We start from the raw sequence: 12,661 nt of genomic DNA, 5'->3' as shown, positions 1-12,661 counted from the left end.
CAAGTACTCCTGTTCTTCTTTTTGCGGATACAGACTAACACGGCTGTTACTCTGAAAAGTGCATTCACAGTTATTTCCCTACACGTATATAAGATGACTAGCACAACTGAAGTGATCCAACTGCCATTCACAATTGGATATTAGAGATGACTCCAGTTACCAGAATTTGACAATTAAAGCTGCTTGCCAGGGTTGGATTGGATGCAGAGTTTAGGGATCATCCTGTTGGGCTAGTTCCTAGTGTAGCTGGAGGCAGTAAGTGTGTTAGTTTCCTTGACACTGACAACGTTACCACAGTCTGATTTGTCATGTGTTCTTGGTTGGGCTTCTTTAAAAGAGGCTAAATTACTTGTTTAACATAGCTGCTCAATGATGCTTGACCCTTAGAGCAAGAGAACAGCTATATTGACTACTATATTCTTACACAGAGTTAATAAAACCATATATGATATAAGCCTTGATTACCACCTTTCTTGCCAAGTCTCTACCCAGCAGTTAAAGTAGACACTCCCTGGGTTTATACAGAACCACAGTTTTCCTCAAGGAGCTGTCTTCCTGAGGGAGTCCAGACCCATCCCCACCTCTCTTTACTAGCTACTGGGTTATTTATTTAAGTTACCTATTGGCTCCCCCCACACTGCAAAGATGCCTTCATTTGTTTTTGCATTATCTCTAGCTAGTAGGAAAATGATCATTTTGGAGGAGAGATGAGTGTAATGTTTTCTGGATGTGTACTATATTTAGTCAGTTTTCTTCCTTTCGATTTGTAGCGTTTTGTATTTGGTACTGTCTTTGCAGACTAATGCCAGTTACAGATGTTATATCAAAATACAATAAGCAAAAGTTTAATTTTAAATAATTAAGTTATTTAAAAAGTTAGTTCCTTACAACCACTTTCTACTCTTTGTTTATAAGAAAGAATTCCACTTCGGGTTAATATGAATACAGTAGCATCACAATTAGTTATGCAAATATGTTAAATGCATCTCCTTCACCTGCAGCACAAGTCAAATATTTGTCAATTTGAGCCAGCAATAGTAACTCATCTCTTGAATGTAGGATAATTAAAGACCATGAAATAAGAGGACTACCAGAATACATGCTTGTGGAATGTTCAAGTTTAACATGGATATCAAAATCAACTAATGTATGTCCTGGATACCAGCAGCTATTACATATTCAAGTTTAGAAGAAGATTCAAAGCTTGAAGTTATCACAGAATTATAAAATGTAGGGCTGGAAGGGACCTTGAGAGGTCATCAAATTCAGCCCCCCACACTGAGGAAGGACTAAGTAAGCCTAGACCATCCCTGACAGGTGTTTGTCCAAAAAACTCTTCTTAAAGACCTCCACTGTCAGGGATTCCACAACCTCCCTTGAAGTCAATTGAGTCCAAAGTTTAGCACTTCCTATCTTGTACTCAGTGGATTTATTTTTTAAAACCTCACTCTGAAGAAGGAGATAGTTGTAAAGATTGAGACAGAGAAGTTTTCGAAATATTGTTATTTTAAAAAGCCAAATTGTTTAAAAAAAGTAACTTTTTTTTAACTTAAACCACACTTTTAACCATTTAGGGGGAAAAATAAAGATATCAGAGTCCACCTTGGTTACTTGTAAAACAATGCAATATATGGCCAAATATTTTTGTTTGCCAAGCATACATACATAAGAGTCAGCATTTATAGAGTTTATTCTGAACCAAGAAATAAGTCTTGAACAAGCCACCATTCAAGTAATACTGAAAAGGCATGCTAAATTTTAAAAACACTCAATATTTTTCATATAATAAAAGTAATATCTGTTATTTACAGCCAGAAGCTTTGTACTTGGAATGACCACGGAATGAACAACAATTCCATCATGCCCCATTCCCAAGAGTTGAGCCTAAACCTAAGTAGCTTAACTTTCATGTTGCTATTCCCTCCCCATGTCCTAACAGGATGTCACACTGTTCCCTCCCACAGTAAAGCCCACAGATGGAAGGATGAAACAAACAAGGAATCCTTCCTCTTTACCTTCTCCCACATATTCTACTGCAGGAAGTAGCAACCTAGATCTGATAGGCCATTGCAGTGTGTCCTGTAAGGGACTGATGGGGACTGGGGTGGGAGGGAGAAGAGAAGTTGGGGTTTTAAGGGTTGTATAGGTGGAAGGTTGGAATATTCCATGGGACAAACCCTCAGACCCTTCAGATCCTTTTAAAAATGGGTGATGTTTTTCCATTGCAGAATGGATTTCACACAAAAGGTAACCTTTTCCGGGTAATTTTCATAGGGAGATGTGAATTCCCCCTTCCCCGCCATACAAGACCACTCACTCCCTGAATTCAACCAAGCAGAGTTCTCCACAGGATCAGGAAGGGAGAGGGTGCAGGGAAAGACCATGCTGAAGAGGCGCCTGACCCAACTGCCTTCAACACAGGAGGGAGAAGTCCATGTGGAGAGGACCCTTTACATGTAATGTAGGGGGAATGATGCGTTCCACGAGAACTGGAATGAAAGTAAGCTAGCTGAGGAAAAAGGACTCCAGCTCAAAAGACAGCATGGTCTTTGACCGGCAGTTCTATTCTGCTTATTGATAAGAGGTAGCGGCAAATAGATGGAAATACTAGGGAAGTTAGAGACTAATGAATGTGAAAGGAAATGAGCTATCAACCAGGGAGGATTAGGCAGAGAACGATGCAGGTCTGAAAAATTCTAGAATTCTCAGTGTAAAAGGTCGACCAGTAAAACCTCAATGTAAGCTCTTTTGGTAGAGCCTGTATGTTGCACTGTGCATTGTACATCACCATGTACGTCAGTGCTGCTCAACAGTCGATACTTCAAAAATAAGATTCCATCCAACTGAAGATGGCTTTTAATTCATCAGTTCTCCTATTTGTTGCTGTGCTAAAGCTATTCCACTATAGACTTGGAATGACACCTGTTAGTTTTGAATTAATGTTAATAGCAATTACTTAGGCACACAGGGGACACACACTGAGAAAACGTAATGGGTACAAAACTGAAGACTCTGGATTTGAAGTGAATACTACTCTTAAAAGGATGTGTCAACTTCAAAAATACACCAAAGACAACTAACTGAAAGGGCAGAGAAATGTGTTTCAATTTTACTTTGTGCCTTCAACAGCGCTTCGTATGTAGTCAATTTCTCAGCATAGTCAGGTTATTTGGTTTGGGTGGGTCTTTCACTCAGAGACAGGGAGAATGGACATTTTAAAAATAAATAAGCAAGCATCTCTGGAAAAACTGGCAGAAGAACATGTGGGGGGGGGGGGAGGTATAGTATGTGAGACTAAATACATTTTTAAAAAGCTGAGTAGAACCTGTTCTGAAGAGCTTGTACTGAATATAATGGGGAACATAAGAAGAGCAGTTCTGATACAGGAGAATCTCTGAAACAAGGACAATTAGGGCCATGAATACTTAGATAGGACCCATAAAAGGGCCTTAAAAGATAGGCAATATCTTAAAGTCCACATGGGGCTCTTCTGGACACACCTGTGAAAGCTCCAAAAATAAATGGATCAAGTTCAGGTTGTAAGCCTTGCTGAACTGCAAATAAATCAAAATCTATCAGATTTAGCAGAAAAGCCAGACAGAGGACCATCCTTCTCCCTCCTTCTTCTAAATACAACCAAAACCTTTCTCTGCTGCCCATCTCCTCTCCTTTCTTCCTTGAAATACATTCAATTGACTCATGAACCACACAATGACCCATTTTCCAACACAGCAATTTCTTTATCCTCTCTTCCTGGAGGAACCCAAGGGCCCATGATATTTAGAAAAGAAACCAGCTTCATGATATTGACACTTCTATGGTGTCAGTGGGATATCAGTAAAAATAGGGGCTTGTTTGATATGGGGTTGAGGGGATGTAGGACAAGGACAAAGAGACTTCAATTTTAGAAGACATAGGAAACAGAATGAGTAGTTCCAGTGACAAACCAGCAGGAGATGACAAAATCTGGTTCAGTTGGGCAGAAGAAAATCAAAAAGGTTTATTTTGGTAATTGGCTAATTTCAAAATTTAGGCCAGTTATATTGTCAGAACTGTTTCTCCCATCCAATACGTTTCTCTTATTCCTATTAAAGCGGTATTCTTGTGTAACTGAGGTGTTAAAGTGACAACTACATTATGTCTCTCCAGCTGTTCTATTTAACGATAATATACATGTAGTTTTCTTTGGTCACACAATAGATTATTTCAACATTAAGGATGTGAACATTTAAAAAAAAAAAGTTGTCTGACACATTGACCTCCCCTCATGCTGCTCTACTCTCAACCAGAATCCCCTTTTCATGTTCTACAATGGCATGACAGCATCAGTACTAACTCTGAATTTTATGACAAACTACTTAAGATCTAATGGAGTCCATCCAATTATAATACTTAACATCTAGTTTACCATTATCCAAGTGACACAACTATAACAATTAACATATTTTGTCATTTAATATAGCTACTTGCTCAACAGAAATAATTTGCAACGATGTAATATTTTTAAAATTTTGATCAAATGAAGCTGAGGATTCGCTGCTCACACATACAAAACAAATGGATTTTGAATGCATGTACAACTATCAGAGGCCAAAACTGGGCGTTAGACTTTATAGGCAGTTTTAATCAGCCACTGATTTTTCTCACTGTTTTAATAGAATTAAATTTTAAATATCAATTTGATGGCTGCCTACATAAAAATCTAATGGCGTGCACCTAATTAGAGCAACATTTAACACCTCAGTATACTCTTCATAAGAGGTATCTTAATGCCAAGACCAAAGACATGAGGAGAGACATTTAGCTTTAAAGCTGCAGTGTTATATTTAAAAATAGATATACATTTAACTTTAACAGGCATTACAAAACGTATGTCATCTTATTTGCTATTAACAAAAATTTTTCTCTTTTTAAAAACAGTGATCACTCCCCAGCATGCACAGCTTTGTTACAGCATGATGTCTGGCTTTCCAACTAATGATGCCTCATAAACCTGATCAGAAAGGAGAACAATTGTTCAGATAGATTTACAAGGCAACATCTCTTTTGTTAACACACAGCCTCACTAATGTAAGAATAAACGTCTACCACAATTCATGGGAGCAGTCATTCCAAGTTTAACTTTAATTTTGTAGTACTAGTATCAAGACGACAATGCAGGAGACATTTTAGAAAGATTTCCATTACTAGTTCAGAAACAGTGAGAATTACAGTTCTTCTAGTTACAAAAATTTTCAGTAAGTGGATATAAATCTTTAAGTTCCTTCCTCTAGAACTTATGCATAAGAGGCAGGAGTACGCACAACCCTAAAGGCAATGCTATATTTTTGGATTCTAAAGACCATTAAAAATATGTAACATTTAGTTTTTTCACTAGTTAACACAACAGAAATTGTTTTCAGAGATCACTTTTAAAATGACTCCCATCCACTTATAAGCTCCTGAATGCATACAAATTAATTTTATGCTGGTAATTTCAATTCTACTGCATGTATGCATAATATATATGGTGTTTAAAAGAAAAATTTTAATTGCAGAATTGAATGATTTTGCTGTCCTATGAAAGCTGGAGGATGTTCTCTCTTCACTACCCAGTTATTTAAAGTATTAAAACAATTGTTAAACATTTTGCTTCTCTAGGTGGCCTGTAGGCACTACAAGCCTAGACTGCATGCCAGGAGTGATCATTTTTATCTGTTAAAACAAACACGTTTAGACTTACTAATGTAAACATAATAAGCTTTAACCATAACACTATTTATTAACACAAATAGAAACCTGAAGTATGAAATAAGGTACTAGTTTCCAGAGGAAACCTCCTTACATCCCCCAAATTCCTAAGGGATGTACCCACTCCTAAGACAAAATCATTTTCAAAACTGCTTCCAGACCCAAGAAGCAGGCTAAGGGCAACTAGTCCCCATCGACAGAAGCTCCAACTTGGGAGGTACCATGGGAGGAGCTCTGGCCCAATCCTCTTCCAGGCAGGAATCATCTGACACCAATGGAGTCTGTTTGGAGAACAGGAAAGTAGACAGGCTTCACTGTGACCACCACAGCAGGACTGACAGATGCGCTTAACACATAATTACTCTACTATAAATGTACACAAAATAAGTGTCTGATGTTCAGCTTATTAAGACCGAACGTCAGACTGTATGTGGCTAGCCGATATCCCTTTCTTCCCCCACCCTCTGTGTGAGCAAGAGAAGCTAGGCTGCAACAGTACAGATATTGAGACTACTCCACCTTACAAAACAAGGTGCTTGAAAACCCAGCAAAACGGGTCTACATTTTAGAGGTGTTAGAACAAGTTATCTGCTGTTTCTGCAAAGATGCAACTCCTCCCACCTCACCCCAATAGAGGTAAATTAAGAGCATTATAAAGCAAAGATTTTTTTCATTCCCTCTTGTAACCTGCAACTCCTGTCTACAATGGGGGGGAGAGGGGGTGAAGGAGGAGGGAGGGAAGAGACACTGATGCTTTGTCTGTAGCCCTGCCATCCAATCTTGGTAAATTAAACACAGCTTTCCCCCTCTCAATGCTTTTCTCCCCCTCAGTCACACAGCAGATGCTGCCCCTGCAATGCTCCTGTGACTGACATAAAACAGCAAACACAAAGCCTAAAAACAAAAATCCACCTTAACCTTTGCAAATGCAATGCTACCACACAGTATTCAAGTGAAACACACACACACACCCCTCTCTATTATAAATCATATTAACCCCCATTTTCAAAACAGCAGCAACAAGATGTCACGTTATAGTACAAAAGCTATTTACCAGGATCAAAGTCGGGGATTCGAGCTTGATATTCTGCTCCGACCCGCATTCCTACATCTGCAATGCAAGAGAAAACAAATGCATTACTGGGATTTTATCTTTAAAGGGCGGGAGGATGAGAAAGGGGATGATATTTAAATGAAAACTGGGACATTCAGCGATCTAGACGGTCTGCACTCAATCAGAAGCTACCAACAATCTTGCAAATTCAAGGGCCGCTGCCTGCGACCCTTACGCTTCAAAAAGCCTCCAACCGCATCTCCTCCAACAGCGATGCAAAATGAGAAACCCCTCCCCCCCACGGATGAAGGTCTATTACTTAGTGAAGGTGGGAGTTATTTACGGGAATTCTGGCGGTCCGCCGCAGACACTCCGCGCAGCGCCCCGCACCTCCACCCCAGCCCCACATGTGCAGTGCGGTGCAGCGCACGCACGCGCTGGTTGCCTAGTGCGATGCGCACACGCGAGCCGTGGCAAGGCACCGCGCGCGGCCGCCCGACCTGCACGCGCGCAAAGGTCTGAGATGCGCAGTCCCCCGCGTTGGCCGGCGCAGACGACAGCGCTCGCGCCCTGAGCAGCGCTGCGCCCCGCCCCCTCCCCCGGATCAGCCTCGCCCTACTAGGCCCGGCAGGGAGTCCGCGGCTCGTACCGTGCTCGTCGCCGCTGTCGCCGCCGCCGCTCTCCGGCTCCGAGTAGTGCCCGTTGGAGGGGCTACTGCTCTTGGTGCCGTTGGGGGTCGCCCGGCTCTTGCCCCCCAGGAACTCGGCTCCCTTCTCCATCATGCCCGGCATGGCGGGGCGGGGAGCGGCGGCGGCGCTGCCTGACGAGGGGGAAAGTTAAGACGGAGCCGCCATATTGCCCCCTCCCCGCCCCCGCTGCTCCAGCCGGCGCCTCCGCCCCCTCACACTCTCCCCCCCTGCTTCGCCCGGCCCGGCCCCTACGCAGCCCACGGCACGGGGATCGCTCCGCCTCGGCCCGGCCGGATCTATCCCCGAGAAGGAGGGGCAGGGGAGCGGCGGAAGGATTATGGTCGGCGGCGGGCGTTCATGGTCGTGACCATTAGCTGCTTCCGCCCGATCTCCCTCCGGCTGGGAGGTGGGAACTACTTAGCCCCTGGCCGCGCAAGGATCGGATGGGAGGGGGGAGGAAGAGCGAGCAACGAGCGCAACGGCAGAGCAGCCTCTGCGGCGACAGGCACGTGTCGCGGCTAATCCCCGCCACGCACCGCGGGGAGCTCTGCTGGGGCGGGAGAGCTCGGGGGAGGGGAGCTACAGGCTGCGAGCTGTGCCCTGGGAGCTGCGAGCTGTGCGGGGCGGAGTGGGAGTGATTCAGGCTGTGAGCTGTGCCCTGGGGGAGTGTGTGTGGGGGGAACTACAGGCTGTAAGCTGTGCCCTGGGGGGGGGGAGAGCTACAGGCTGTGAGCTGTGCCCTGGCGGGGGGGCGGGGGGGGAGAGATGCAGGCTGTGAGCTGTGCCCTGGCGGGGGGGCGGGGGGGGGAGAGATGCAGGCTGTGAGCTGTGCGCTGGGCTTTGATGTGGCAGGGGAGTGTTACAGGTGCTGACTTTCTCATTTTCCCTGGGGGTGATCGACTCCTGCTCTGCCCCCACTCCACCTCTTTCTGCCTTGCCTCTTCCCACCCCATTCTGCCCTGAGTGCACTCCACACGCACCGCCAGCGCCTCCTTGCCACTGAACAGCTGATCCATGGCTAGCCGGTGGCGCTGGGAGGGAAGGAGAGCGGGGGAACAGCTGATTGGCAGGGCCCGCCAGTGGTGCTGAGCACTCACTATTTTGTTCCCGTGGGTGCTCCAGCCCTGGATTCAACGCCTATGGGGAGTGCTGTATACTGTGTGCATGGGGTGGGTTGTGCTGGGCGTGAGGGAGGTCGAAAGGAGGAGAGCGGGTGAAGGAGGCCTCCATACAAAGTAGGGTAGTGGGCCTGAGTTCCACACAGCCTGGAGATGAGCAATGCCACAGAGTAGATGAGAGCTGAGCAGGGTGGAGAGCTGAGCAAGGCCAAGCTGCATAGAATAGGAAGCTAATCAGGGCCTGCAGGGGTGCATCCAAGTATCGTGCCCCTTGAGCTGGAAGTATAATTTTGAGCTCCAGGAGACGTGCCCAGCTAGCTCTAATCCAGCCAGCATGCTAAAAATAGAAGTGTGTTAGCAGTGGTGGGAGGGGTTAACTGGCCTGAATACGATCCCATCCAAGACACTAGGTGTGAACTCAGGCAGCTAGTCTGTCCAGCCCTGGGCTGCCACAGATACGCTTCTATTTTTAGCCTACTAGTTCATCAGAGCTAGCCCGGGTATGTTTCTTCGAGCTGGAAATTACTCCTCTAGCTCAAAGTACAGGCTACCCTGGGAGCTCTGCAAAGTGGAGGCAGCTGAGTAGGGCTGAGGTGAAAGGCAAGATATCTTCATAGGGATGCAGGGAATGAGTTCTGCACAGCATGGGGCAAGGAGAGCACTCTTAATAGATGATGGGCACACAAAGTATGACACAGAAGGATTAGGATGAAGGAAGGGGAGGAGCAGTGAGGTGAGTAGTTGCACAAGTAAACATAGTCTAGATGCCTGTTAAGAGTTTTGCTTTAGAGGAAACAGATCTCTGCATCTAGGGCAGCGGGTCTCAAACTGTGAGTTGGGACCCCAAAGGTGGTTAGGACCCCAAAGGTGGTTGCAACCTCATTTTAATGGGGTTACCAGGGCTGGCTTAGACTTGCTGGAGTCCAAAGCCTGAACCCCACCACCTGGGGCCAAAGCCCGAGACCCTCTGCCTGGGGTCGAAGCTGAAGCCTGAGGGATTCAGTCCTGTGTGGTGGGGCTCAAGTTACAAGCCCCCCTGCTTGGGGCTGAAGCCTTTTGGCTTTGGCCCCCCAGCTCAGGGTGGTTTAGCTCAGGCTTTGGCCTCCCCCTACTTGAGATGGCGGGGCTCAGGTGGGCTCAGACTTTGGTTCCTCCTCCTGGGGTTGTGTAGTAACTTTTGTTGTCAAAAGGGGGTCGCGGTGCAATGAAATTTGAGAACCCCTGGGTATGGAGTTAAGCAGAGACTGATGGTAGAGGACTTGGGCAAAGGTGAGAGGTAAGCTAGGGAGCCAAGGGTTAAGAATAGATCACAGGTTGAGAAGGGGAGAATTCTGCAAAGGGGATGAGTGAGTTCAGGAGGGAATGCTAAATTGGGGTTTGGGCATGGGGGGAGAGCGCCTCAGGGCAGCAGAGACTGAGATGAGCTGAGCATAGGATCTAAGAGGGTGACTAACATGAAAAGTCTACAGAGTTGGGGTGCAGATCACAACATAGTAAGAGCTGTGCAGAGCAGTGGGCCTGCTCCTACCAAAATTAAAACTCATTGACTTATGTGAAAGCAGTATTGCACCATGTGCTGCACTACAGAGCAGAGGATAGGGGTGTGGAGATTTTAAGGGTATGTCTACACTGGCAGAGTTACAGCGCCACTCAGAGAGCGCTGAAGGGAAACCACTGTTGTGTGTTCACACTCTGTTGCCTGCACAATAGAGTGTTCACACTTGCAGCAGTATTCAGAGCAGTGCACTCTGGGCAGCTATCCCACAGAACATCTCTTCTTCTGCCACTAAGAGTTGTGGGAAGGTGGAGGGGGTCGCGGGGCATCCTGGGTCCTCTCCCAGTGCCCTGTGATGCATTGCTTCGCATCCCAGCAATCCCTGTGCTTCCATCCACATTTGGTGCCATCTCTCAATGGTTTGTGTACTGCGCCCTCTGCCTCTTCGGTCTGCAGGAATGGATCCCAAACTGTTGGGTGTTTCACAGACATTATCGCAAGCTGGTCCAGAAAGGTACATGACGCACGCATCTTTTGGAACACTGGCCTGTTCATGAAGCTGGAAGCAGGGACTTTCTTCCCGGACCAGAAGATCACCGTAGAGGAAGTCAAAATGCCCATTGTGATCCTTGGAGATCCCGCCTAGCCCTTAATGCCATGGCTTATGAAGCCATACATGGGACACCTTGACAGCAGCAAGGAGCCATTCAACAACAGGCTGACCAAGTGCAGAATGACTGTTGAGTGTGCTTTTGACCATCTAAAGGCCATCATTTGACCATCTAAAGGCCCCCCTGGCGCTGCCTATATGGGAAGCTGGACCTGGCCGATGACAATGCTTATAGCCTCATGCTGTACGCGCCATAATATTTGTGAAGGGAAGGGTGAAAGCTTCACTCAGGGCTGGACTGCTGAGGCTCAGCGCCTGGAGGCTGAATTTGAACAGCCAGAGACCAGGGCTATTAGAGGGGCGCAGCGCAGAGCCATAAGGATCAGGGATTCCTTGAGGCAGTGATTTGAAGCTGAGAGCCAGTAATATTTGTTGCTATGCTCAGGAGTGCAGTGCTTGTAATTCTGGGAGGTGGTTGTAATTGGTGCAGTTGATGCAGTATGAAGGTTTAAGATAATTGTCTGTTGCTTTGCAGGGCTCTGTTTGCTTTCAATTAATAGAATAAAGATTGCTTTCAAACCAACACAATTTTTATTAAAAAACAACAACTGGAGGAGAGAGTCAAACAAAAAAACACATCAGCACTGAGGGGGATGGGGGAATGGAAGGTCCCAGGAGGAGGTGGGGTCCTGGGACGGTTAAAGATTTGTGTATGTCCAGAGATTGTATCCAACCTTCTCCTTTGGAGTACAGTGCAGCGGGTACTGTACTTCAGGGCTATACTGCAAAGAGACAGGTGTTGAGTACTAGGAGTGCACAGTGCTGGACTGGGATGGGGAGGAAGGGGATGCCGTGAGTACAGACTGGCGCCCGGATGTTGATAAGAATGTGTTGGCAGCGTCTGGGGGGAGGGTGGGAAAGAGTTTTGCGATGGCGCCTGCAGGAGGGGTGGGCACAGAGCTAGTATCGCCTGGAGCATGTCCACTTGGAGCTCCGTAACGTTTAAGAGCCACTCCGTGGTTTCATTCTGGTGTGCTGCATTCTCCTTTCGGTCCCTCTTCTCGCTGTCCCGCCATTCCTTCAATTCCTGTTTTTCGGCTGCGGAGTGCATCATAACGTCACGCAGAAAGTCCTCCTTAGTTCTCTGTGTCCACTTTCTAATTCTGCGCAGCCGTTCAGCTGGCGATAAGAAAGAGGGAGGCTGGGCTCCCAAGGTCATCTCTATGAAGCCAAAACGCAACATTTTACAGAAGCAGTATTGTTTGCAACACATAGAACACTAATTCAGTGATTTAAAACACAGCCACTATTCACATACCTGTCACTAACTGGCTGACCCCAGGCAAGCATACATGAGCCACAAGACCCCCAAAATGGTGAGTAGCTGCAGGAGCAGGGTAAATCAGTGTTCCTGGACCCTACTGTACACTGGGCACATGTCTCTTAGGGAGAGCCAGCACTGTAAGGGTGGCCTGATAATCATTCCTGGCCCCACATTTTCCACGGGCTGTGTCCATTATGGAAGAGCTCGCTGCTGAGGGTGAGCAGGGAATCAAGGGAGGGTCTTCTCCAAGACTGCAGCTTCTGCCCTGGCCCTTATGCGGCTCACCTGTATGCAGCAATGGTGTCGTGTGTGTCGTTTTCTCTCCCCCGTGATGGCACAGTGACACATGAAAATTACCGTTAATGGGGCAAGAAACAAAGCATCATACAGACACAAGCCTGCTTTCTACAACCCTCCTGCCCCCAGAAACTCACTTCAGTGATTCCCAATATCAAATCAACGTACCAGGGGCCTCCTCTCCTGTTTGTGCTTCGCCAAAATCCGACAGCTGTGACTGGCTAGCCTCATCCGGGGTAGAAAAGAGCTCCTGGCTGTGTACATCTCTGACCTCTGGGTCGTCCTCTGCCTCTGGGTCCCCCTCCGAATCCTTGTCCAAGATTTCATCCTGGCTCGATCCAATC

At 46.5% G+C, this 12,661-nt stretch overlaps 1 protein-coding gene across 2 annotated transcripts in view; it reads right to left on the bottom strand.

Annotated features, from left to right (window-relative positions):
- RCOR3 (REST corepressor 3) overlaps window positions 1-7,663 on the bottom strand; it is a 36,613-nt gene extending 28,950 nt beyond the window's left edge. For both annotated transcript variants that reach the window (XM_054021674.1, XM_054021675.1), the window contains exons 1-2: window positions 7,434-7,663; window positions 6,785-6,841 (exon numbers count right to left, since the gene is read on the bottom strand). In XM_054021674.1, the coding sequence (XP_053877649.1) occupies window positions 6,785-6,841; window positions 7,434-7,575 (199 nt within the window). In that variant the 5' untranslated portion in view covers window positions 7,576-7,663. The remainder of the gene's footprint in view (window positions 1-6,784; window positions 6,842-7,433) is intronic.
- Between the last annotated feature and the right edge of the window lie 4,998 nt (window positions 7,664-12,661).

The sequence above is a fragment of the Malaclemys terrapin genome, chromosome 3 (genome assembly GCF_027887155.1).
Source record: "Malaclemys terrapin pileata isolate rMalTer1 chromosome 3, rMalTer1.hap1, whole genome shotgun sequence".
Classification (NCBI taxonomy): domain Eukaryota; kingdom Metazoa; phylum Chordata; order Testudines; family Emydidae; genus Malaclemys; species Malaclemys terrapin.
This window is presented reverse-complemented; position numbering and strand designations above follow the sequence as displayed.